General features: G+C 47.4%; 2 protein-coding genes across 7 annotated transcripts in view; one reads left to right on the top strand and one right to left on the bottom strand.

The window, feature by feature from the left end:
• The window catches only part of DOCK1 (dedicator of cytokinesis 1), a 560005-nt gene that overhangs the window by 281126 nt on the left and 250879 nt on the right, over positions 1–28000 (bottom strand). The window lies entirely within an intron of this gene.
• INSYN2A (inhibitory synaptic factor 2A) overlaps positions 17230–28000 on the top strand; it is a 38468-nt gene continuing 27697 nt past the window's right edge. Inside the window, exon 1 of the mRNA XM_055560927.1 lies at positions 17230–18428. Within this exon, the coding sequence (XP_055416902.1) occupies positions 17230–18428 (1199 nt within the window). The remainder of the gene's footprint in view (positions 18429–28000) is intronic.

Below are 28000 nucleotides of genomic sequence, written 5' to 3'. Positions count from 1 at the left end.
AGCAGAGAGAGGTTTAAGTCTACACGCTGACCCTTCACCCGAGTTATGCTATTATGGCCATGACAAGGGTAAAGAAGAAACTTTTTGAAAAATCACAATAGTATGGCAAAAAGCTGGTCAAAGTTTATATTGCAGTTACTATGGAAAATTCCAATTCAACCCTTCATAATCTAGCCTTAGGCATAAAATGAAATGCAGTAAACTACAGCATATGAGAGACATAAGAAAGAGGTTTTGTGATGCCAGAAATACTACGGGCAGGCAGTCCTGCGAATATGATACTCGCCTCATCAAGACTGCAGAGAGAAAAGGCAGGAAGGGGAAGCTGATGGTCTGAGAGCTTCGTTTCAGCTGCTCAGTTAAGGAACCGCCAAGGAGGTACAGCATTATCCACTTAAAACAGAAATGAAACTGACCGATCTTTGTTTGTGTTTCCAGGTCATCATTCCACTGGTGATGTGGGCCCCTCCATACTGGTTGTTCCCTGGGAAGTATCCTATGTTTGTCCCATTTATCTTTTTCATGTGTATTAATACTTTGGTAGTCAGACTCTGAACATCCCATATTATCTGCATTTTGTTCCCTGGAAGCTGCTTGCTTTTGTAGTAAGCGATTTTAGCATCCTTGGAAATGTAATGGAACTATAAAACCTGGGCTCCGGTAATGGGCAAGCACTGGAAAGTAGATTGATATGCAGATGGCTTGGTCCAGAAAGGAAGGCTGGTCTGTGGAAATGTACCCAGCCGTAGCGGCAGTGGCCATAGCAGGGTGTGAGATATTGCAAGATGAGTGAGCGGTTCTCAAGAGGTTCAAGGCCAGGAGGGCCAGAGTGGGTGGGAGACAGGATGAGGAGAGGACCAGCAGTGTGCTTTGGGGGTTCCCAGGCAGACAGGGTGATGACCTCACTGAGAAAAGGGGATGAGATGCACACACAAATCCTGCAGCTGAGCACAGCTGCTGGGTGCTCAGAGCGAGAGACCTGTGTGGGAAGGTAAGAAGCGACACTGGGCGCAGGTTTCAGGGTGGAGATCAGAGAGTGAAGAAGCAGTTTAAAGCCAGTTTATGGAGGAACCAGCAGGGCAGAAAGGTCCTCTGTTCGTTGGTGATAGGTAACCACTGAATGTTTTGAACAATTGCATACATTTCTAGAAGACGAAGTCTTGATAGCTCGAGACAACCAGAGAAGAGGAATTGGAGATCGGTTGAGAGGGTGTGATGGGTGAGAATTAACTGGTAGCAAAGGTGACTGGTGACCATGGAGATATACACAAGGGGGCATTTGGGAGAGAGACATCCTGGGTGGTGAGTCTGTAACATGGCAACATGGAGAAGGGACTAAAGATGCTACTAACCCAGCCTGACACGGGGCTTGGGGATCAAGAGAAGCAGAGAAGCCAGGGAGCCAGTAGGTCTGGAGGAAAAAAGATAGGATTACTATCAGAAATCGGAATGTGAGTTTCCAACTGGAAACATTATTTTAAAAGATAAGTGCTTCATCATTTCTTGCTTCTTAGAACGTCTATGAGAAATACTCTGAAAGAGGAAAAAACTAGACCAAAGGATTCACACCACAAAGAAATTCTTAAAGGACTAAGAATAGTCCTATGAAATAACAGGTGCTTAATGAATATTTAATGAAGCTATTAACAATAAACCTAGTTCAGTGATTTTGCTAGAAATTCACAGACTCCAGATTGGACAATAATTTTTTTTTTCCTTCCATTTCAAGTTTACTTGTTTTGAAGTAGGAATTAAAAGGAAGAATCATGAGATGTTGCTAACAAGGAAGACAACTTCTAGAGATGCACTATCTTCAAATCTGAGCCACATGGTGATTAAGGAAGAAAAAAGTCTCAAAGGTTTGGAGTTTTCCTCCCCCAAACTCAACCTTATATAGAGCTTCCTTTGGTGAAAGTTTACATGGGTAGAAGTTGAGTTTTTAAAGACAGAATGTAAGTTTAATGACCTAGTAATAGAATTAGAGTGAAAGAAACCAGGGAGGCAAAGTAAGCCTCAATCCAGTAGATTAAATGCTCTTTTATCCCGAATGATGACAGTTTTTGGCTGAAAGGAATTTTCACCTTACCAAAATACGAGTCCATAGAATCAGTTCAAGACAACTAGAAAACATCTATCTCTTAGCCTTGACCCCACCTCTCAATTTTATATCATGGCATATCAATTTCATTGGGTTTGTGCCAGACTCACCAATGTATCTCTTCTTTTTTCAAGCAATACAAGAGTGGTTCGTAAAGATGTGGCTTTTTGCTTTTCTCTTTTTTCCATGTTGAAATTGCATGGCACAAACAACTAGACAACTAGTTTCCCATCAATCATGAACTTACAACTCGCATACCTTGGAGAAGTGTGGCAGGGAATTACTCTCCAGAAAAGTTCATACACATGCAAGTGTAGAGAGTTTGAAAATCTCAAAATGCTAGGGACTTCCCTGGTGGTCCAGTGGCTAAGACTCCAAGCTCCAAAACAGAGGGCTTGGGTTCAGTTCCCGGTCAGGGCACCAGATCCTACACAGCACAACTAGAGATCACACGTGCTGCAACTAAGGCCAGCTGCAGCCAAGCACATGAGTGTTTTTAATAAAAACATTTATTAAAATATTTTAATAAAAATGCTAAGAAAGATAAGTTTCTCACTTTTAAACCATATTTTTCATCTGACTTCTCAGGCCATTGAAAAATCCCATGATAACTGCTTTTCTCAAACATTTATTGTCTCTTTGTTTTGAAAGTAGTTGTTAGTTCAGAGGCTTCACAGAAGGACTTTCCCTCCTGGTTTAATTTTTATTGTTGTTTTTGCTATTTCTAGTCATCTCCATGCACACTATTTACTCTCCTCTAAGTATGTCTTTGCTTTACGTATTGTTTCTATCAGATTTACTAGTGGGGCGAAAACCCCCAGGGTTAGGCTGCTGCTGCTGCTAAGTCGCTTCAGTCGTGTCCAACTCTTAGTGACTCCATGGACTGCAGCCCACCAGGCTCCTCCGTCCATGGAATTTTCCAGGCAAGAGTACTGGAGTGGGATGCCATTGCCTTCTCTGAGGGTTAGGCTACAGAATGGAATTGATCACAGGGTTGCAGAAACTGGCTCTATGAACAAACCAGCTGGTCTTCTTGGGCAGGGCAAGCCAAGGGAGGCATCCTTTCTCCAGAAGGCAAGGTCAGCCGCTGAGTGAGTGGTAGAGGATGGACTGGAATCCAGGGCTCCTGACTCTCATTTCATTCCTCGTAACCATTAAGTTCCACATCAAAGACTCAGTCCCAACTCTGGATCTAAAGCATCTGTGAAAATGACCACTGGCATGCCCAGTTTTCAAATAAAAACCTACAACTGTATACTTTATATAATCAGCCATTCAAAGTGGCTTACCAACCTTACAGGGGGTTCTCAAACCTGTTTCTCTCAAATAACGTATCCAGATGCAACCTATTCTTAAGTGCACTGTCCTCATCAACATTGCTTCATCATCGGCAGCAGCATTGCCAAGACCACATACTGGGGGCCTCACAGATACCAGCCACCTGGGCCCGCATCACAGATGAGAGTGCTTACAGGGGCATTCAGGGGGCACTGTCCACACCTGCACCCCCAGTTCTGCCAGTTACTATCAGGGTGATGTGGACACAGGTTTACCGTGCAGTGCCTCAGTTTCTCCACCTTTTAAGAAACAATCACCGGTCCATCAGAGATATTTGGCAGAACTTCCCTGGCGGTCCAGTGATTAAGACTCCAAGCTTTCACTGTAGGAGGTTCAGGTTAGATCCTTGATTAGGGAACTACAATCCCGCATGCCATGTGGCATGGCCAAAAAACAAAAGAAAAAAAAAAAGTATTTGGAGAATGCAGTATTAGAACATGGACAATGTGGGGCTTCCTTGGTGGCTCAGTGGTAAAGAATCCCAGGTTCGATCCCTGGGTCGGGAAGATCCCCTCGAGGAGGAAACAGCTACCCACTCCAGTATTCCAGCCTGGAGAAGTCCATGAACAGAGGTGCCGGCAAAGACTTGGAGACGACTGAGCAACTTCCACTTTCACTTTTTTACTCACCCAGGTTATATAATCCGAGCAGTATTCTGAGCTAATTTGTGGAAGGGGCAGAACTCAAAAGCAGGCAGGCAGTCTCTACACCCCAATTCTGAAGCACCCTGTGATATGACAGAGCCAGGAAGGATCATGACAAGAAAAGACTAGAATGATAGAATGCCAAAGGGATGACCTTGTGCACCCCCTCGCCAACTTATAAAATCCTACACGTAAATCATTCACTAATAATCAACCTCCAACCCCCGACCCCTGATGAGAAGAACTGCCTCCACCCCCGTAATTTCTAGGAATGGACCAAATTCTAGATCAAGAGAAAAAAAGGTGTGAATATACCTTATTCTGGCTATGGACCTGCCAGGTGACAATTTACTTGGCATTCACCATGTGATCATTAATCCACAATGCAGAAGACCTGTGTTTTGAATGGTGACAGTCACAGGTCACTCATTGCCCTCTGGGAGGAGAATCCATGTCCACTGTTGATCCCAAGTGGGGCCACTGGAAGCTCATTGTACTGCCCTCAACCTGGGCTCTGTTTGGTGACCAGCACCCCATGGCTAAGTTCATCCTAGAAAAAGTATTACAGAAGGGGGCGGCTCTCCTTGCTCCCCTGGGACATCACTCATTCATCCTTTCATTCAGTAAATATTTACGGGCACTTTTTATGTGTCACGTGTTGCTCTAAGCTTTAGGAATGCCGCAGGAAATACAAGAGAATGAGGGGAATAAAACAAAACACGGAGACTGGTGGGTCTTCATCTTGCCTCCGTTATCCCAGTGATCTCGACTCCCCCGGCACACCTTTCCCTGGGTGCCTACTGGGGTAGGGACCAGTATATTTCTTCTAGAGAGTCAAGTTCAAGGATGGAGACCCTGAGGAAGATGCACGTCTTCCTACTTCTGAGAGAAGAACAGCCTCCCTTAGGATTCTTTAAAAGGCTGTCTTTAAAAACAACAACAAACCTTGTAAAAGCTTCCACTTCTTCAACACTTACGCTCTCCTCCAAAGTTTCAAGAAGGTCAAGTGTAAAAGGGGTCATTTAAAGTTTTGGAAAGACATATGTTTTCCTTTTAAAAAATTATTTTTAGGATTCTGAGGGGAACAGAATCATTTCAAGATCAGCAGTACTGCTTACACATGGCAATGCCAACTTCCCTTCTTGAACCTACACAACCTTTCCCCTCTGTACTCTCTTCCTTTCCCACAATCCCCGTGAAGGAAGAAGAGGTGCCCAGAGATCAAAAGGCAGAAGCCGAGCATAGAGCATCGGTTTAAAATGGGATCATTCGTCCAGTCCAACACTCGCACTCATTGCATGCTGGGTGCTTCATAAAACGTGAAACTGTGACAGTCTGGCCTCAGTTTCCTAAGAGGAACCGTCCAGCTCAGTTCTGAACAGGAGAAGGGTCGCTGCAACCGCCTGATCTGGAGCGGTGCAAAGCCGACGGCAGTGGCTGTCGCTAGCAGGAACACTCTGCCTTTGCCCCACTGAAGAGCACTTGGGATGTAATTCCCCGAGCACCGCCCTGTCCTCTCTGTGTTTGCCTGTCTGTCTGGGCAGTTCCAGGCCTCACTGTTCCCCTCATATTCTCCGTCTTGTTTCATTTCTCCATCTCCCTTTTCCTTCCGCCCCATGTTCATCACAGAATGTAGTGTAGAATTATTATTTCTGAGTATTGATTTTATTGAGTGCAGTTTACTGAGTGCAATTTTATTTAGACTCCAAGTTAAAAAAAAAAAAAAAACTACTTCACGCAACACCATTGGGCCAAAGCACACACACTCGGAAGTGCAGAGGGGTGACCCCGAACTCTATTGATTTCCCCCAAAAATGTCAGGGGTTCCTCCTCTACAGCAAAATCCAGGATTCAGTTAGAAGGCTAGGTTACAATGATTCCACCCTAACATGTTCATGTTATCCCACATGATTGAGATTTTCTAATTAAATTCTTATTTTGCAATAGCCACATCCCACTCCCAAGAGGAAAGCCAGGCAATATAAGAACAAGCCTACTGGTCACATTTACTGTAGCAAATCTGTTGTAAGGGCCCTGACGTACTTTAGGAGTAAACAGAAAACAGACATCACTGCTGAACCATCTACTCATTTTTGTGCGAGTGTGGGTCATCTCTTGTCCCTGCATCAGCACAGAAAAAAAAAATTTTAAAGTAATACTTTATAACAACCAAATTCGAGAGAGTTACACTAAGGTTCAGAAGATAAAAATCTGTGGAACGTGGTTTTTCTTAAACTAATGGAGCTCTGTCCCTTTACCCTTCCATTCATCTGATCCCTACACAGGATCCAGGCTCCATCTGATTGAGGATCCAGGCTATACAGAAAGAATCCAAGGAAACCAATAATATTGAGTACCCACCCTAAACCTTCTTAAAATGTCCTGGGTAAGGCCCCTCCTGTGAGGATACTGGGATGCATATCATTATATTCTTTAATTAGCAAGGATCAAAGGCTGATTGAGTTTGAGAGAAAGAGGAGATGCTTAGCAGAATCTAGTCTGCAAACACTTACATAAGTGTAAGCAGAGAGAAGGGACACATCAAAGCAAAGCAACTGAGGCTGGAGGCCCATCTTTCCATGTCTCCCAGGGGATGCCTGCCCTGACTTCCCAGGGAACACTCTGGGTCCTTTCTTCTTCCTGCTCCCAGGATGGTCTTCAGCACAGCGGGCTGGTGCTATCCACAGAAGAATGTCTTTTCCATGCTGAGCTACACAGCACTGAGGACTGGGCCTCGTTTTCCTGGGTGCCCAGCGCACGGTATGGTGCCTGCATCACCCTTCACATGCAGGCACCATTCACTGCATCCGTGAAAGGGCCATGAAGACAGGCGTAGCTGGGGGGAAGGAGGGGGCAGGCAAGACTAGACTTGAATCATTAAAGAGGAGGATGGGGCCAAGGCCAGAACATGCACCACTGGGAGCAAAGACATGAAGGAGGGAGTGACCCAGGTATATGCCAGAGACACTGTAAGCACTGGCTTGAGCAGACAGAGAGCTTGTGAGTAGGTATGAGATATCCAGGGGGATGAGCAGGATGGGAAAGGTTACAGAGGACCCTTACAAAAACTGCTTTTTGGAAATGCTACCCAAGTAAGACTAGGCGGGTACTCACAGAGAAGAGAGATGTTTGCGGTTGAAGGTGGGACCGTGAGGATGTGCAGGATGGAGGGATGGAGAGCTGAGAGCAAGGGACGTGAAAACACCAAGGTCGAGCTTCGGACGGTGAGGATAAAGGGAAGAAATCAATAGTGAAGCAGTAGGAGGGTAAAGCACAGATCAGTGGGGCCTAGCGACGGCCTGGTTAAGGGGGTTACACTAGGGAGTCTGGCAGGTAAAACACTGTCAGCAGCTGTTAGGAGCCCTCAGAATCAAAGGACTCAGAGACATACAGCAGCCTACGACAGGTGGGCTGGGGTCTCTTGGCCGTCGGGCAGGCCAAGTTCAGTCCTGCGTTTAACACTGGGCGCCTTTGCTGCACGCTCGGCTGGGGCGAGCGCAGCAGCTTTGTTACTGGGTTGAGCACAGACTGTTAGGGTCGCAGGCCGTTCACCCTGTGTCAGCCCTCCTCCCAGAAGGGCACAGAGGCCTCCAGGCTGCCAGAGACACTGCTGAGCTGCTCAGGCAGAAGGAGGCAGGCTTCTAAAGACATTAGAGCAGAGCGCGGTGGCTGGGGAGGGGGGAAGCGTGGCTTCATACATTTTATGAGGCTACATAACGTTATGTACAGAAAAGAGAGAAGTTCATAATAGCTGTTGGCCAAGGAAAAACGTTAAAGAACCAACTGACCCAGCAGAGTAAAAAAAAAAAAAGCCCATGGGGACTAATGAAAAGTCAAATTTATGTTAAGAAATAAAAAGTGAAAGCCATTTGGACATCAAAAGATGTGACACCCAGACATTTTTTATTTTTTTTTTCACCTCCCACCCCTAAGAATATTTTGGGCACTAAATGCAGAAAGTGCACCCTAAGTGCTCCTGCAGTTGCAACTATTAGCTGCTACTGGAATGTTCCCTCTGTTTCTACATCCCCAGCGACTGTACACTGTCTCCCTGACAAGTCTGGTCTACGCTGACAGCATCTCTCTTCAGGGTGATGAGTTATTTCTGAGGTCCCTCTCATTGTTCATCAGCGGCAGGGGAAGGAAAGGGGTCTTAATTCATTTCCTTAATTCATGTCCCTGGTCCACTCAGATTAAATCATTCCTGCATCGTCTTGCGTGATAGCACAAGTATCCCAGAAAAGGAGAGTGCGTTCAGACCAGGCAACCGTCCCACACTGGACCATGGCTGACAAACGTGAGCCGGATATGGGAAGGCCATACACGCTGCCTCTGACTATGGCTTTTTGTTATGATTCTGACCCGGACAGTCATCTCTCTACTGATAAATAGAAGCTTATTACAAGAAATCCTCATTTCTCCCCTTCTTTCATGGCTTGTGCTACCTCAGCAGCACACCCAAGACCTTGCAAAGTCTACAGTTTAACCAGGCCAAGGTACCAGGGGAGACACACCGCAATGAAAAACGCACGGGGGATCCGTTTTGATGGTAATAGACGGACACTCCCATGGCCGTGCCAGAGCGACGGACAGCGTCTTTAACTCTAATTGACTGCAGTCGTGGTGAATGGTCACCCCCAAGCAGAAACCCTGCCCGGGTGTTCCACTGGGATCTGAGATTGAGCCGGTAGAAGCAGCAGGGAAAACACACTCTGTTGACAATTATTTTCTGGGGAAATTACTGTTCTAATTTTAGCTTCAGATATGTGATGAGTCAAAACATGTCATTTAGCAAAAAAAAAAATATATATATATATATATATAAATATATATATGGATGGATTCATCATAGTTCATCAGTAAGGCAAAACAAGCACAAAACACATTCCAGTGTGCACGTTCTCAAAAGAGTGAGATTTTCATAAATAATCTAAGGAAGGGAAGCCGCCCTTCTTGCATCCTACTAATTCCAGCTCTTGCGATCAGGCCCCACACCATCAACTAACTGTTGCTTAATAACTGGGAACCTCTGGGGAATAGAGTAGGTGGGCTATTTTCTACATTCATCTAAATGCACTGAGAGCTATGCTCAAAACGAAAGGCCTTACTTTTAACATTTTCTGTAACTGTCATACTGAAGGGGGAGCGAAGAGGAATAGGGAAATCAGTTCCTTTTCTAGTCTTAAGATGACTTTGGTGAGTGGCTGTTAGCAGTTTTACTGAATTCTTTCTGGACATAGTTAATTAGCAAAGCTAACTGCTGCACATAAAGTTTCCTACATTGATATCACATCTCAACTGGAGGAGGCATTTTTTTCCAGTTGATTTTGGCCACCATCACAAAAGGTTAGTAATCCATTTCTACGAATTTAGATCCCATCTGGACAGAGGATAAAGAAAGGTTAATGTCAGGATAAGCTGAACATAGAAACACTAAGTAAACAGACCAAAAATGAAGAGGAAAGTCTGGTCCAATGAAGACAGCATCATCCGGTCCTTCTAAAACCTCAACACCAAACCCAAACATCCATGTAGAAAATGGGTGCTTTACTTCCTCTGCTCCCACTAATTAGAAACAGGCCAGTGAGAGTCAGTTTATGCTTTGTGGCTGAAGTAATGGAGTAAAAGTTTTTCTGTAGGTAAAAATGAGGTTTTTTTATTTTTTATTTCTTTTAAGTCAAGAACTTGCCTTAATTACATTAGAAGGGGAAAGAAGCTCATGTATATGAGGATCAATCATGATTTTGACGTTGTTGAGAGTAAAAAATAACATAGAACCTCCTCATAACAACTGATGCTAAAGCTTGAAACTGCAATACATTGGTCACCTGATTTGACTCATTGGGAAAGACCCTGATGCTGGGAAAGACTGATGGCAAAAGGAGAAGGAGGCAGCAGAGGAGGAGATGGTTGGATGGCATCAATGACTTAATGGACATGAATCTGAGCAACTCCAGGAGATAGTGGAGGACAGAGGAGCCTGGAGTGTTGCAGTCTATGGGGTTGCAAAGAGTTAGACACAACTTAGTGACTAAGCTACAACAACATAACAACTAAAAAATTTTATTATATGAGCATAGAATGCTACTCAATAGACACATTGCATAAGACAGCAGATATGAAAGTTCTCATTTAAATATTTGCTATTGCCGAAAAAGAAATGTAGACTAGAAACAATGAGTACTGTCGGCAGTGGGAAGGACATAAAACTAACTTGGTCAAAGAGCCCAGGGGCTCCGTTTCACTCTTTGCTCATTCTAGCAAACCTTTAAAAAACGTCTGCCCGTTGCCATCAAGGGAAGTCCAGCTTCTTCACCCCAGAATCAAAGCGTATTCAGAATTAGATCCATAAAATGGGTTTTCTGAAATCAGAGATATGCACGAGCCGGGTGTCTCCACTGAGCAGCTATTTCTTCTGCCCAGGACCCTCTGTCTGCTTCCCAGTGGATGATCCTCAGGTCTTAATGATGGAGACCTCATGGCAATCATCCACCAACCCAGAGGATGGGGCACGGTTTGGGTATTTCTCACAAAGGGCCACAGCTTTGGGGGCTGAGACAGGAGTGGCTCCCCTGCCTACAGCTCAGTCTCAGAGGGGTGTCAGCATTCTTTTTTTTTTTACACCCCACTTCAGCCTTCATAGCTGAAGTGTTCATGAATTCTGTTCATGAATTCATGAACAGGTATGGGGTCTCTGCCTCACTTCCTTTTCTGCCCAGGAAGCAGCATGTTAAAACATGGGATATTCTTTTTCATCACTCCCCCGCTCCCAGTTCAGGCATTCCCTCTGCATATAGAATAAAATGCTGACCCAATTAATCTTGAATCCTGGCCAGCATCTTTGACGCCAAGGTGTCTCAACAGCGGGAAAGCCACAAGGAAAACCAATAATATCATGCAGTCCCTTTCCAAACTCATCAGTTGCTGGCCTTAGCTCTTGTGCCGTATCCACCGACTGAGGGGACCCTGGGAGGTGTCCTGGCAAGGCCGGCCTGCTCCCCGGCCGCCACTGTCAGTCGACTGCATTATGCTGTTGATATCCCAGCTGGAGCCCAGACTGGAAAGCTCCGGGTCCCTGCAGACAGGAAGAACTGAGCTCACCCAAAGGAGATTCTCTCTCATCAGCTGCTGAAACCAACCAAGTTTGCCTCAGATGCTAGCTGTAGATTATAGGGCAAAACCGTTTGATTTCTAATTAAAACAGATGGCAAATTCCACCCAACCATGAGTTTTCTCACATATTGATATATTTTCAACTAAACACTCCCTGGCTCTCCCAGCCGATCCACATACATACAGAGGGATGTGTGTAGATGTCTACACCTCGGCAGACATGAGGCAGGAGGTAGATGCCCCCCAACCCCAGGGTGAAGCGATTACAGATTCATTCCCTATGGACTGAAACTCGAAGAAGAGAATGCTATGCCAAGCCGCTTCAGTCAAGCCCAACTCTGTGACCCCGTGGACTGTAGACCACCAGGCTCCTCTGTCCATGGGATTCTCCAGGCAAGAATACTGGAGTGGGTTGCCATTTCCTCCCCCAGGGGTTCTTCCCAATGCAGGGATCGAAGCTGAGTCTCCCACACTGCAGGCAGATTCTTTACCATCTAAGCCACCAGGGAACCAAGAAGAGATTAGCAGGACAATTAAGGGAGGAGGAGAAAAGCAGGACAATTGAACTCCAGACCACATATTTCTCATTCCCGAAGTCAGGAGACCTCCCCAACCACAGGTGTGCAGAAAGGCTCCTTGGAAGTCAATGGAGAGTGATGCTAAGGGATGCTCTACCCAGAGGCCTTTGCAGTAGAATCCATCTTGGCTAAGAAATGCACGCTCACACATGGGAAGATCCTGAGATATACCTCATGTGGACTGTGAACCGGGCAAATCAGAATGACTGGCCAAGAGAAACCCAGAAGAAATACCCCATAATAGTAATTCAAACTGCCATGAGGGTGCGACTCAGCAATTCAGGGACTTTCCCTCTGAGCGAGTCTATCTATACATACTGCACTCTTTTTCCTCTTAACAAAAACTTTACCTGCTTCACTCCTTTCTAGCTTTGTGGGAATTCTTTTCTGCAAAGCCAAAGGACCAGGGCCCTTGCCACTGACCGCTGGTCTACAGCTTAGGATCTGGCCTCCATCTCTGCCTGGGAGCCCAAGTCAGGGCAGGCCGAGCCCACCCGAGATCAGATACACATACACACACATGAATACCATCAGGATTTTGAAATTCATTTTCTTTCTTTATCCAAGGCTTCCTCAAAACAATAAAAGATGACCTTTGGGAGACTGCTTGTACCCAAATCTAATCATTTCTGGGTTTTCCTTACTCGATCCAAGTGTTTCTAGTTTGCAGAGGCCTGATCCCCTCACACTGCCTAAGGTGTGGACCGAGTTTGCTCTTTTTTTTTTAAATTGGGAAACAATATAAGGACACTGTAGGTCCTGCACCCAAACCAGAAGAAAGAAGGGGAAAAAAAAAACCTCCCCAAACGCACCATCTCAGTGCCACGGTGACAACCAATTTTTGGTTACTTTCTTCCAGTACAATTTGGTAGATGGCTTCCCTTCACTTGACATAATTTCACAAGCATTTTCCTCCAATACTAAATAATCTTTATAATTATCATTTTAATGGCCACACTGAGTGAATGTAACCATAATTTACTTAACCGTTTACCTATTGTTAGGCATTTAGTTGCTTCCATCTTTCACTCCTTTAAGCTGGAATGAACATTTTTATATAAGCTATTAATTTAAAGCGGCAGGCAGAGATGACTCTCCATCACTAATCTAAAAATACAGGGTTTATATATTTACAACTCACATTTGATTATGAAATTTAATTTGAGGGTAATTAAGACATTTATATTCCAAGCAGCTCCTCGACATCGCGCACTCCCCGAGCCAGCCAGGCACAACCATGACTTGCCGTTTTTACCTCAAGACAGCACAGTCCAGTGAATTCTAAAACACAGTTTTCTTATGAAAAATAAACTTTCTGAACGCCTTCAGCTTTAGAGCCAGTAGTTTAACTCTGACAGTCCATGGTTCTCCGGGGTGACCCGGACAAGGCAAGCCACCATTGAAAATGGCATTTTGGCATCACGATCAATCCAGAACTCAAGGCAACCCGGGCTGAGTCTGCTGCAGGACCACCTATGCTGCTGGGACCTACATGGTGGTGCCCCGAGAAACCTGCACCCAGATCCTTTGTGGAAACAGGCCAAGGAAAGGGCCCGCCCTGAGTTCCAGCTGTTTGATGCTTCCTGTGGTTTCCCATGGGTCATTTTGGGTTACAAATTTCCCCAGGCAGGGAACTTAAAGGGATGTACCGGCAGTGTGATTCTGAGCAAGATCCGGAAAAAAAAAATCTAGTGCCTCAGTTTCTCTATTTCCAGCTTGAGGATAACAATAGTGCCGTAGCTATGAGGATGTCGTGATATCGGGGAGAAAATGAGAGTGAAGTGCACAGGACAGGGCCGCCTTGGTTTAGCATCCAGAAACTGGGAACGTACGGACTGAATGTTGAGGCTACATGGTAAGGCGTTTATGAACAAATGCATGAAGGAAATGAAAAACAAGCACGCCAGGAAGTTCCACTGGTCTCCTGGACTCTTATCTAGAGAACAACCAGTTTTCTTGCGTGACACAATCATTTTCTTTTTCTTTAAATTTTATCGAAAAATAGTTGATTTAGAATGCTGTGTTAATTTCAGTTGTACAGCAAAGTGACTCAGTTATACATATGTATTTTTTCATATGCTTTTTCAATTCAGTTCAGTTGCTCAGTCATGTCTGACTCTTTGTGACCCCATAGACTGCAGCACCCCAGGCCTCTCTGTCCATCACCAACTCCCGGAGTTTACCCAAACTCATGTCCATCGAGTCGGTGATGCCATCCAAGCCTCTCATCCTCTGTCGTCCCCTCTTCCTCCTGCCCCCAATCCCTCCCAGCATCAGAGTCTTTTCCAATGAGTCAACTCTTCGCATGAGGTGGCCAAAGTACTGGAGTTTCAGCTTTAGCATCATTCCTTCCAAAGAAATCCCAGGGCTGATCTCCTTCAGAATGGACTGGTTGGATCTCCTTGCAGTCCAAGGGACTAGGAATTTTTTATTATTATTATTTTGCCACCGGCAATTAATTCTTCTGATTTGTTTTATTAGTTTGATGGTTGGGTCCAAGACCAGAATATCTTTCCAAACCAGCAGACTGATGGAAAAGAATTATTTCAGTGCAGTTCTTGGCAAATCGTGATGATGAATAGCGTGGTAGGACAAACTTATTCAGACACACATTTTTCAGTCGTGGCAGGGAAAAGGCTGAAAAATTACTAGTAAATTGCTTTTTGTAAAGATGCTCTCTCTTTCAAATTTTCCCTAGTGTGAAGGTCTTCTGCAGGATGAAGGCACAATACATTCTGACACACCTGGACAGCTGAGGCTTTAGAGAATGAATACAAGCTAAGAGTGCGGGTTAGGGTTTCCTTTCCTTATTACCCCCACTGCCCCCATTCTCTCCCTCACACACGGCCCCTTGTGTGCATTCTTGTAACCTTATGGAATAAGTGTCTCTCAGCTATATACACACACATATATAATCTACCCTTATCAGGCATGCTCTGTCCCCGTCACCCATGATCTTGTTCAGTCTGTATCTCTGCCTTTTCCGTCTTTCCAAAACGGCCTCATTTTTCAAGTTTCAAATGACCAACATCTCCAAATACCCCCAGTGCCCAGTAGAGCGCCAAAGATGAAAGAAGGCCTGTTCTCTGTCTTGCTCCTGCCTCCCCCCAGATATGACTGTTTCAGATCAATTCTTTTGTCAGAGGACACACAGCTGCCGTGGGATGAGGACTCACCTCCGTGTTGGCTGAGCTCCGAGCTACATCTTTTGCAGACTAGAGCCTCAGAGCTGGCACTCTGCATGCCTCCTGGGGGGGTGGGACACTGTGATGCCTTCCTGGTCTCTCACGTGGCTTTCCACCCCTGCCTTAGCTTCAGGACACACTCTAGCCACCCAAGGTTAAAGGTCTGATGCAGTGGTTCTCAATAGGAGTCAGTTAGGCACCCCCAGGGCTACTCGTCTGGAGACCTTCTGGCTGTCACTTTAGAGTGGGGGTGCTGCTAATATTGAGAGACACCAAGACGCTAATGCATATTTTACATGGCACAGGAGAACCCCCAACAAAGACTCACCTGGCCCATAACTCCAAGAATGCCAAGGCTGGGAAACCTGATGTGACTGGAACCGAGCTCTGCAGGGATTACTTCTGATGTCCTCTAACGTGATTACTGGCTCACCGTTCAAGGCATAATTGATGAAGTGCTTGCATTTTTTCTCTAAGCCTTTCATTCAGTAACACTAGTGAACTTTCAGACCACACCAGGGCCATGCTGGCCTGCAATGTCAACTTAACAGAGTCCCAGGCTCTGCGTGGCGTGAGGGGGGAGGCAGATCTGTAACTCCCTCTTGGCCAAGGGCTCTGGGCTTCTCCCTGAAACACCAGCCCTGTTGGCCTGCAACTGTAACTCAGGGACGTAGGGAAGTGGCCTGCCTCTCTGTTCACTGGACTCCTGAGGTATGAGAACCAACGTGGACTCGAGGGGGCAGGTAGATCCGGATCCTGCCTGTGTGTCTCACTTGCTGTGTGACTATGAACAAGTGACCTAACCTCTCTGAACTCGAGCTTCCTCCTTGCAACGGGATGAGTGGCACTGAAGGTATTAGGCATGGCTCTCCTCTACCAGCAGGGCACCTGAAGACCGCACACCCCTGACTCCCAGAGCGGCAGTCACGTGATCACAGGGCCTATGGCATTTCACAGGAAGTGCCATGAGAGGCTCCGCGAGGGTCCCTGGGTGGTGGGTGGGTCATGGCAGCCTGAGCCTGTTCTTGCATCGCTCTCACCGGCTCCTGTCAATGACCCTGCCTCTCTGGTCACCTCACTTGGACACCAGGGCCCTCCACACCCCAGATTCCTCCCGTCTGCTTTCTTCTCGAACACAGGGAGGGAAAAAAGCAAACACTAACTCACAAACAGCATACTTAACTGTATTTTCTTGCTTTCAGTTCAGCCCGCAAGAAAGTCCTTCCATGTGTGATAAACAGCTGCGAATCTGCCTAATAAAGTGAAGGCATTTTACCCACTGGTATTCCCCCAGAGCAATCACTGGCCACCTGCATCTTCTTAGTTGCATTTAATAATTCAGCCCAAGATGAATCTGCATGATTAACATAAAGCCTTGTGATTTTATTTTCTTTCAGAATTTAAATCCTGAAACAACCACCATTGTGTTCATTTGCAGAGGTTGTGATCAAAACACAAAACTTGATTCTAGAATGAATAATTTCTTTTTTTTTTTTTTAAGTATTTTCAAATACCCCTCTCCACAGAATCAAAGAAAAGAGTTGCTAACACAGACTTTGTAGAAACCAGGAAACCCATGCCCTCGCTATGGCTGATGTTAACCCATGAGAAGCAAGCCATACTGCTGAGACTGTTCCCTTTACAGTTTTCCCATAAACCAGCCCGGCCCCCTATCACATAGCATCCAGAATGGCTAACATAAATAGATATAGTTCAGTTCCTCATCGGAGGACTCTCCACATTTATCCGATCAGGAGCTAGAATCCCCGAGACGTCTTTAAGAGAAAATAGCAGTCCTCTCGGATTCCAATAATAGATTAATTGGTAGCCCTCAAAAAAGTAGTAAAAGCCCAAACCAAGTAAGTTACATTTTGAAAAACCATCTGCCTGTGAAGTAGAGATCTGCGTGCAAAACAGCAATCTGCAAAAAAAAAAAAAAAAAAGCAGACGAGGCAGAGTCGTTGGGCTTCTTGATGAATATAGTAAAACAGGTTTGCCTAATGGGGAAACATGCCTTACTATCAAAGGAAAAACGAGTGTATCCCACATGGAGAGGGAGGCAAGCTTTAATATCTGAGAAGCATTTCAAACTGTGCCTGCCAGGGATTCTCTGCCTGTCTGATTTTCCTTAACATAAAGGCCGACCTCACCTGTTTAAAAATAATTAGGGAGCAGGCATCCGTCATTCTGGCCTAAAGCCTGCGCTGCCTGTGGTTTCCTGTGGGTTTCTGTTCCACTGACAAGGTCTGTTGTTGTATCCGCCTGCAGGAACCATGGTCAGTAAGGAACCCAGCAAATGCGTACTCACGACCTCCGCGAGTGAAGTGGAGCCTGCCGCCTGTCTGGCCCTGGAGATGAAATATGCTCTGGATCCCAACCGGCAGATTAAGAAGCGGAATAAAGCCCTGCAGGTGCGCTTTAAGGACATCTGCGAGGCGCAAAACGAGCAGAGGGACACTCAGCTCGCCTCGGGCCTGCAGGGTGACAAGCGGGAGGCCAGGCCCGCGTCCTGCAGGGCTGCCTACCGCAAGTACATGACCGTGCCGGCCCGGCGGTCCATCCCCAACGTCACCAAGAGCACAGGTGTGCAGACCTCGCCCGACCTCAAGAAGTGTTACCAGACTTTCCCTCTGGACCGCAAAAAGGGGACTCTCAAAAGCATCCCAGGCACCGAGGCCTTTAAAAGTCAGAACAACGGGTTGGTAATTGACGCGAAAGAGAAGAGCCAGGAAGGGCCGGGCGAGGAGGCCCGGCGGTGGGGCGCGGGCCGGGTACAGAAGACCACAGCCTTGGTTTTCCACTCCGACGAACACGTGAACGCGCTGGGGCCGCCCACCGGGGTCAACTGCGCGGAGCCGTGCAAAACCCCCGACCGGCACAGCTACCGCGATGCTCCGGTGCAGAACTCCACTCGGTCGTCCTCCCAGGAGCTGGAGTACCAGCTGCTCGGGAAAGCCAGGCAGGGCAGGGCGACCCCGGACACCGAGGAGCCGGCTCCATCGGCCCACCGGAGGGTGTTTAAAACCGAGGTGGCCACCGTGTACGCACCCGCCCCAGGCGCCAGGGCCCCCGCGCCGGCCTTGTCGAACTCCGCTCCCTCGAGCGAGAGCGAGTGGTCCCTCTGCCCCGCGGCCGACCTGGAGCGGAGAATGGTCGCGCAGGCCAGCGGGCTCCAGGTCCGGCCAGGCGCCGCCCCAGCCTGCGCGCCCCAGACGCAGTGCCTGTCCCCGGAATGTAGCGAAGAAGACGCCTCCCTGCAGACTCAGGCCCCCTCGGGGCAGGAGCGCCAGCCTTGTCCCCCGGCGCTCGCTGCGGATGAAGAATGCCAACAAATCGTGCCTCACACGGAAGTGGTCGACCTGAAAGCCCAGCTTCAGATGATGGAGAACTTGATCAGTTCAAGCCAGGAAACCATCAAAGTGCTCTTGGGGGTCATTCAGGAGCTGGAGAAAGGAGAAGCCCACCGGGAAGGGTATGTATGTTCCCGCCGGTCTTACAGTGCCCGTTGCAGGCTCACCACCCTCTGGGGGGGGGCACTGCCAGCCCCCAAAGCCCAGACCCCTAAATGAGACCAGAGCCAGCATTTCTGAGAACAGATTCAGGTCTGAGGATAGGTGGGAGGGGGCAAGTTCAAAGGGGCCCCAGGTTATTCTGTGATCCTAAAACTCATTCATCCTCACCTGCAAGGTTGACTTGTTGGCTAGCATTCATGGGCTTGGTCTGGACTTGAGTACATTTTGAATGAATGGATGGAGCGTCCCTTTTTAGCTCTGGGGGCTAAAGGTTCATGATACTGATGAAGTACAATAGGTATGCCAGTCCAGAATATCTAATCTGAATAAGAAGTGACTTGCCTCTTAGTAATGGAAAAGAAATTCGGATGGCATTTTGAAAAGTAAATGCTGACTCGCTTATGCTAAATAATTGGAATAACATTGATATTCAGGACTATACCAGGTTTTATATTTTATACAACAGACAATATGGTTCCCCCCTGCCCCCATCTTACTTGGAGCTTACAGAAGCGATGTCCATTCTTAGACAGATGCTATCTGTATATGATTAGGAGAGAGACGCCTTTCTCCACGAGATGCCCTGTGTATCCAGATGGGCAGGAGAGAGAATGTTAACAGCCAGGACTGTCTGCCGCTGATAACAGATTGCTGAACTTTGTTTCCCATCTTTTGAACTTGAAATTGTGCAGCAGAGAATTTAACAACAAATGACCTAAAGATGGGACGTTAGTCTTGAGCCTCTTAGCTAGGAAGGCCAGGCCATGTGCTAGGCTGATGGGAAACAGCCAGCACTGCTCTGCTTCTGTGCTTCTTGAAATAACCTTGTGGTTCATTGGCTTTGTTGAGATGGCCGATCAGCATTTTCCCATTCCCCTGTGATGCTGTCTGGATTCTTCCAGCCCATGTTTTGGAGGTGGCAACTGAGACAGTGCCCTCTGGCCTCATGTGATTAGCACCCTTCACCCTGTGGGCCCCAGTCCCTGGATAAGTGAGCTGGCAGCCAGGCCAGCATGATGCTAAGCCCAGAAATGCACTGTCAGGACAGCAAGCCACCCGGTGCACAGGATGGCTGTGACCGAGTTACATCATGTTTCCATCTTGCAAACTAAGGGGAGGAAACAACCTCTGTGTTCCAAGGTAGCAGAGGAGGCTTAAGGCCTGGCCCCAGAGCCAAGCTGCCTGATGTAGACAGCGCCCTTGGCATCTGGCTTCATGCAGGTGGTCGATGTACAAAAGGCATTGACGGTCAGTAACCTACCCGCCACCCCCTGCCCTCTGCCTGGCACGACCTATGACCTAGCATTGCTTGCAGCTGACAGGATGAAGCAAAATGAGTAGCCAATTGTAAAGTAATCTAACAGGAGATTAGTAGTAACCTACCATGACAGAAGGCTTTCAAAAGTCTTTGTTGAATTTTGGGTTTACATCTCCATTTTCATCCCATTTCAGTCATTTGGACTTGAATAAATACACAGCAAAAGCAACACAGTGCAGTGGGTCTATAAGGGATTTGTTGATCAGCAGAGCACATTCCATAGAAACATTAAAAGCCCAGACAGGACCGATCACAGACCTCGATACAGCTGCTAGTGATTTAAACCAGACAGCAAAACAGAAAGACTCCAGCATTACCAAACGGGAAATAAAATTCAGCCAATGGTGTAAAACCAAATGTGTATCTACATAGCATGCTTCTCACGGGCGTACATGCCCAAATAAAGCCCTGCATGGGTTGATCATCCACAAACACCTGTGCAAGGACAACTGTGCTCTAGATCAAGGCTCCTTCTATTGGAACAAGGGCGGAGAGTTGCTTGAAATCTGAGTTTTCTGAGGCTACATCAGTCTACCAAGTGGTGTTGAGTTTATTAAGACACGTCTAGATGGGAATTCTGGCTCTGAGGACTTGGGGCAGGGGCTTCGCCTCTGTGCCCCACCTCTTCACCTGTCCTTGGAGCTCATCACCTGTCCTGCAGATGGAAAGGGGAGCAGGACAAGGGGTGCATGGAAACCAGGGCCAGGGGCCTCTGTTCGTTTCTCATGGTGGCACGAGGGCTGCCTTGCTGGTTAGCAGGGTTGGGTTCTGAAAGCTCAGAAGAGAGGTACAATCCATGTTTCTCCTACACCGATGCATTCACTGTGATGAGTGCACCTCTACATGCTCCACACACAGGCTGACCCCCAGCGAGGTAGCTGCAAGCCCTGGGCTGCTCTGTCCAATACAGGTGCCATGGGTGGCTCCTGAAATTCACCCTCAAACTAATTACAATTGAAAATGCTTTAGTCACATCAGCAACCTCACAGGTGCCCAAGAGCCACAGGTGGCAACCGACTCCCACATGAGAGAGAATACTTTCCTCATCATGAAAAGGCCTTGGCCCCAGTATCCCCAAAACAAAGTCCAGTGCCTGGCTCCTAACCTGTTGAGGAATGGGCACCTTAGATCAAGGCAAAGGATGATCTGACTTAGAAATCAACCTCTAGTTCAGTTGTTGTCTGCACGGGTCAAGTTACTGGTAGAAAGGCAGGACCGTATCGGGGTGAACTCCCACATCCGTTCCTAATACAGTAAGTCCCTACATAGGAAACCTACAAGCTGCAAGCTTTCAAAGAAATGAAGGTGCCCCTGTATGCCAGGTGTGGTACTGTACTACTGGACAAGGGACTGTACTATAAGATTAATGTTTTCTATTTTGTGTTTGTTTTTTATGTCTTATTTGTTGGGAAAGTATGATAAACCCATTACAGTCCAGTACTCTATAGCTGATTGTGTTAGTTGGGTACCTAGGCTCAAACATTTTTGTACTTATGAACCAATTGGACTTATGAACAGGCTCTCAGAACAGAACTGATTCATATGTAGGGGACTTACTCTAATCTTCATTTCTACCTCCCTCTCGGGCTCTCTGGATAACGGTGAGACAAGTGGTTTCACATTCCAAGACCCACGTTGAAGGTGACCCCTCTAGTTCAAAGCCCAGGGTCATTCATTCGCCCAGAATTTGAATTTCTGCCACTGTTTTCCATGTCAGAATATCATAGGAGACAGCAGCCTCAAAGGTGGGCACATGAGAGGCACACTCCTTCTCCATCTCCTTCTCAGGGGTCTGGGTGCAGGACAGAGGTGCTGGGGGATACTGATACATTTTTAACCACTGACTCTAGAGGGACGGGGGAGTAAGCCGCATTTGCTGATTTCCATGGTGTGAATGCTATGGTAGCCAGAATCAACCAGCTCACAAAATCCTGAAAATTTAACCTTCTGTTGCCCTGAGCCCTAGACCAATTCTCCGAAAGGTGTGCCCTGGACAGTTGTGTTAAAGGAGGAATTCACAGGACTCATTTTATGTACTCAGATAATCTGAGCTGGAGAACAGGAGTTTTAGTAGAATGAGGAATTCACGGGACTTACTTTATGTACTCAATCTAAGCCAAGAAATGGTATCTTATCTTTGCATCTCATGATGAAAAGCAGGAAAACTCACTCTACTGTATGTAGATGATTACGTACTCATTATGTAACCCGACAAGGAGTCTCATGACCACGTTAAAATACTGGGAAACACTCCAAGTCATCACCCGTGAAGGATGATCAGAATCTGGGTTCAGTCCACTTCACCCCCCACCCCCAAATCAACGAGAAAGGACCTGCTTTGTATAAAACTGTATCCACAGCCGGAGGAGTCTCAGTGAGGGCAGGAATGCTGTGTGCACTGCCAAGCTTACTGCTTTAAAACCAAGTGACACATTTTGTCCCCAGGTTCCCACTGTATCATAGGCTTGACCCAGGCCCAGCAAGGCCTCAGGCTTGCTCTTGTGGGTGAAGTTAGGACCCAGTGAAGGAAGACAGAGTATGCTGAACTTGGCTTAGTGTGGCTGTGTGCAAATTATATTGAATGTCTGACTTGAATAGAACTTCTTTGCACTGTCGAGCTTGTTTATGCAAACTCACTATAGAGTTTAAACTGCATTACCAAGTTTGCCAGGCAAGCCGTGTATAACAGTTCTTCCTCTGTGCATAGAAATTTCTGTATCACAAACCAAGACCATTTTCAGTAGCTTCCAAATTACTTTTCAGAAGGGACTCTTTCATGACTCTCGTTTGATTATACCGATTTCTGAAAGGCCTCAGCAGAGAAAGTTTTCAGTGTAGGCAAGTTAATCTCAGCGAGCTTCAATTCCACCTTCTATTACGCAGGGATGCTGGAAGCTTAAAGATGCTGTCCACAAAGGTCTCAGCAATAACCAACACAGAGAGGTCACTAAGAAGGGGATCTATCCTGAGACACGCATTTCCGTGGGATGCATTCTGTAAGTGGGTAGATGTGCAAAAAGTGTTTGAAACCCTGCCTTTTTTAGCCCCTTGTAGAACGTCTGGGCAATTCACGAAAACGGCTCCCTTTATGCAGTGCAGGCAGCCTTTGATCCCTCTATTTGCGTGAATGCCAAGAATGATCCTGCTTATTTCAAAGCTCTCAGCATTATTCTCGTCTCTTCCCAGGAAGTTCAGGGTCACACAGACTATCTAAATGAGCCACAAATGTAGTCGTTGAAAGCTGAGAAGCAGGCAGGTGGGACACTGAGTTTAGACACCCAGCCGATTCTTGTAACGGTGGTAATTCCCCAGGGCAGCTGCGGGCTGCTGGGAAGGTGACCCCCGACCCACGACTGTGGGGCCATTGCCCTTGGCTCAGGTGCTGCACCCTCACCAGGCACGTGGGCAGAGATGGCTGCTCACTGCTAACACGCTGGCACCCACGCATGTCATGTCTTGAGGGACTCATTGGCTGGTGACAACCCCATGATATTCTGGTCTTTGGAGATCTGCAAACAAGATGGGAAGCTTGATCCCAGCCATCCAGCAAGAAGGAAAGATCTGCTGTTGCCCAGAGTGTAATGGGCCCTTTCGTGGGTCGGGTCTCTCCTAGCATCCTGGTGGTTCAGCAGCAAAGAATCCACCTGCAATACAGAAGACCCGGGTTCAATCCCTGGGTCGGAAAGATCCCCTGGAGGAGGGCATGACAACCCATTCCAGCATTCTTACCTGGAGAATCCCACGGACAGAGGAGCCTGGAAGGGTACAGTCCATAGGGTTGCAAAGAGTCAGACACGACTGAGTGAGCATTCCAGCATCAGCCAGGCATCACCTGCTGGCTTAGGTGTGTGTGGAAGAGGGAGGAACAGCCGAACCAGGTCACACGGGCCCCTGAGATGTGACGAACGGGCAGACAGGAAACCCTAAAGCTCCGGGGGCTCTGTACTGACTCGGAGCAGACGTGGGGCCATCGTGTAGGAGGAGGAAATCTTAAATAACCAGGAAAGCCCAGGAGCCTGGTAGCCTGCAGTGGTGGTGGTTTAGCTGCTCAGCTGTGTCCGACTCTTGGAACTCCATGCTGGAGCCCGCCAGGCTCCTCTGTCCACGGGATTCTCCGGGCCACAATACTGGAGTGGGTTGCCACTTCCTTTTCCAGGGGATCTTCGCAACCCAGGGATCGAACCTGGATCTCCTGCTTTGGCAGGCAGATTCTCCATGGACTGAGGCACCCACCAGGGAAGCTGCAGCAAGGGTTCTAAATCCAGTGCTTCGGTCTCCCTGCCGTAGGCTCCTTTTCAGCCTCCCTGGGAAGGGGGTTTCTCATGGTAGGGGTCCAGGGCACACAGTGATAGGAAAACACGAGCCAAGGGAATCGCTCTGAGATCAGGGGCCTTTGAGAACACAGCTCTCGGTGGGTTTGCAGGCATCGGAGACAGGAATAAAGATCTGCGGGACGGTAGACCCAGCGTGGAACCCTGCAGTCATGTTTGCTGAACTTTGTTTTTCATTTTAATCACTGAAAAGGAAGCCACAGAATGGGTGCGGGTGTGTGCGCGGTGTGTGCATGTAGAGATAAGGACCTGAGCCTATAGGATCTGTGTTTTTTAAGAGATTTCAGGGTCAGTTTCCAATGTAACAGACGTCAGCAAAATTTTTCTGCAAAGGGGCAGATAGTATCTATTTCAGGCTTTTGCAGGCCATGTGGTCTCTGTTCAAATGATTCAGATCCACCACTACATCATGAGCACAGCCGTACACAGTACATGTATGAACGGATACGGCCATGGTTGCATGAAACGTCACAAAAACAGGCGCAAGCTGGACGTGGGGCATGGGCCAGTTTGCCAGCTCCTGCGACATGGTCTTGTAAATGTAGGGACCACAGTTCCTCAGCTAGAAACCAGGTTACCATAACGGGCACAGGGCAAACTCAGAGGTGAGTGTCCTACAGACGGTGTATCATTCATTCACAGGTTCAGAAGGCTTCTGTTAATAGCAAGAGCCTCCAAGTGTTGTTACTGTGCCAGCCGGGGGCCGGGGTTGCGGGGAGGTACACATCAAAGAACGCAGGCCCTCCTCTGAGGAGTCCACAGGTCACTGACACTCATCTGTACTAGCCTACACTTAACTGTTCACCAGCCCATAAAACCATCAGGATTCTGCTGGGGAACTCTGTGTGTGTGCATGTGTGTGTGCGTGCACACACATGTCTTATACACATACCTGTAATTTCTATGTATATACATACATGACATAAAAAAGGCCTCCCTCTCCCACCAGCAGCAATAAGAGGTCATCTCAACACCCAGTCATACGATGTGACCTGCTTTCACCTAGATATCGATGCTAGATGGAGGGAAATTACATCCTGGCTTCACCTGTGTTCTTCTATTGACAAATCCCTCAGCATCAGGCAGTCTTCAGAGAGCCCTGTCGGGGGATGAGAAATCTCTCCGAATTTCCTCTCATTACCCATGCCCAAACAGAATAAATACTGCATCGCAATTACACAGGAAGCATAAGGGGGCAATTTAATTTCAATCACAGCACAGAAAGAACCCACAGGAAAACCCAGCATCACCACCACAGCCAGGGAGCTGCCAGCGAGGTCCCAGCGGGAGGCATGGGGGCCCCCATCTCAGAGTGCAGGGGAAGTTGAACACCTTAGGTGACCCTGTCTCAGGGTGGCTGCGCGCCCTTCTAGGAGGAGACTAGGTTCCATTTGCCCAGATGCACCCACGTAGCTGAGACAGAGGTCTTCCACCTGGTTAGCTGGAATGGCCACGGTTTCCAACAGGGGCGGGGGCAGGTGCCCTTGCGGTCCTGCCGAGGATCCTGGCAGACAGATGTCTCTGGACTGTCGAGAACTGTCCGGGCAGTTTGTCAGAGAACAGAGTGCTGTGAGCCATGGAGCAAGGCGGTGCTCAGCTCCGAGCTCAGAAGCAGAAAGGTCCTCCCCTGGCCGCCACACTCCTGTCCCTTCCTGCTTCAACAGGATGGGCATGTCAGAGCTTCATTTGCTAATGTTCTCGAGACATCAGTTTCGGTGTCTCTGCCCATTTCTTGCAACCCCCAGTATTTTAAAACACGCCAGCCAGCAGATGAAGGTTCCCTCCTCCTGTGTTTTTGGCCGAGGTTCCACAGCCAGCCAGTCCTGAGCTGGAGACTTTGCTCCCGTCCTTCCTGCGGTACCTGTGCTCGGAGATGGTTATTACCCTCTCCAGCCTCACCTTCTGACTCTGAAAGAAAGCTAAGAACACCAGCCTCCTGGGCTTCCCGGAGACATTAAGTACCATACGGAGGACCAGGCCCTCAGCCCAGGGCTGTGTGTGCAAAGTCGCATCCTTCCAAATTGTTCTGTTGCTGAGACGCAGCCTTCCAGGTGCGAAAACACAGGCGAGTGATCCAAGGGTGCAGGCGGGACACTTCCGAGAGATTCTTGCTTTCCTCTACGGGTGGGTTTACTTCCAAGGATTAGTGGCAGGGCTGAGGATTACAGAAGGAAGAGATCAGGCTTTGTACTTGCTTTCAGAGAACTGTGCAGACCAGGGTTACTTGGTGTCACGGACGAGACAGCTGACGTGGACTCAGGCACGCGGGCTTGTTCCCAGCTCAGCCCCGCCCCTCTGAGCCCCTCCGCACGAAGGCAGGGCGGTCCACACGAGACGAGGGACCCCAAGGGTCCTTTCTGATCCAAGAACGGATTCTCCAGAGAAGTCCAAGAACTTCATAATCTCAGCCAGTGCCGCAAAAGACACATACAAGTTGGGAGAGAGAGAGAGAGCAACACACCCCTCTATGGACGCTGGTTAACAAATGCATATATGGTGGTCCCTCTGTTAGGCTTTCTTTCTTCCCGTCACTTCATTCATCCCTTATCTCTTCCACAGCTACACATGCTGCAACCGGCCTCTGTCCTTCTAGCTCACAAGCCTTTGAATAGCTTTCAGGGAAACCCCCCTTTTTTTCTTCTACAACTAACGGCTTTTATATACTTGTGATAAAATATTCAAGATCCAGAGTCCAAGTATAAGTTATCGTGTTTATGATTTTGAAATATAAGCACACATCGTATTCTCTTCCACTATTCTCTTTATTTGATCCACAGGGCTGTGCCGAGTCTTTTCTGTGGCTTAAATTTATATAACATTGGAAATACTATTTTTAAGTTCTTGAACAATAATAATCCTTTCCATCCTTAATATGAAAAATGAAGCATATATATTTGTGAGGCTATAAAACAGTTTCCAAACTCTTGCTTTGCACTTCATGTAGGTATCACACATACTTGAAAATACAATTTAAATAATCTTCCTGTGCAGAATCCCAAAGGAGATTTCAAATACCTCCCTAGCCTTTTAAGTTGGTAGGTGAATAAAAGCCTTGCCACTGAGGCACCAGGCAATTCAGACACCCCATTTGTAGGTAAAATGAGCAATTCAAGGCATGACATGAACGTTTAGGGAATTTATGGATTTGTGTCCCAGAATTTGGATTAAAAAAGAGAGAGAGAAATGAAATGCAAGTTCTACTTTTCAAATACTTTTTTTTTTAATCCCATGCAATTTCTGCTAAGCTATGCAAAAATGGTTTGAGCTCTATTTCCCACTGTGCTCTGGGGGTCAGTTCCGCTGAAATGAGTGTCTCTGGGCAGAGCACCAACAAAGCTCATCCATTCTGAGCTCCTACAAAATAGTGGCCATTCTGCACTGTCTCATTCAATTCCCAAAATAAAACTGTAAGGTAGGAGTTGTTTTGACCAGGAAACTAAAGTTTGGATATGTCAGTAACATCCCCAAGGTCAAAAGACTGGAGCGAAACAGTACAGACCGAACTCACCTCTAGACCCATCACGCCCCAGTGGCATCCTCTCCCTCCTCCGAAAATGGGAAACATGCGTGTCTGCACAGACTTGAAGGCGCTTTTGCAGTCCTGCAATTCTGAGTTCTTCCTTATACTTGAAAGGGTCAAGAGAGTCCTTCTCTCAGACCCGGTAAGGTCCCTGAGAATTTATGTCCTGGAGAAAGCATACTTCTAACCCTGGAGGCAGCAGAGAGCACCTTGGAAAGGATCCCAGTAATAAAGTATGGTTTTCAGGATTCCTAATCAGTAAGAGGAATCCCCTCCATGAGGTTGTTTCAGAAAAATCAAAGCCATTGCTCTAGAAGTCCAGGTACTGATCCATCCATGAGCAGTCTTCCCTGGGGAAGCCAC

This window comes from Bubalus kerabau, chromosome 22 (genome assembly GCF_029407905.1).
Source record: "Bubalus kerabau isolate K-KA32 ecotype Philippines breed swamp buffalo chromosome 22, PCC_UOA_SB_1v2, whole genome shotgun sequence".
Classification (NCBI taxonomy): Eukaryota; Metazoa; Chordata; class Mammalia; order Artiodactyla; family Bovidae; genus Bubalus; species Bubalus kerabau.
Note: the sequence above shows the minus strand (reverse complement) of the source record. Positions and strands in the feature narration are given on the sequence as shown.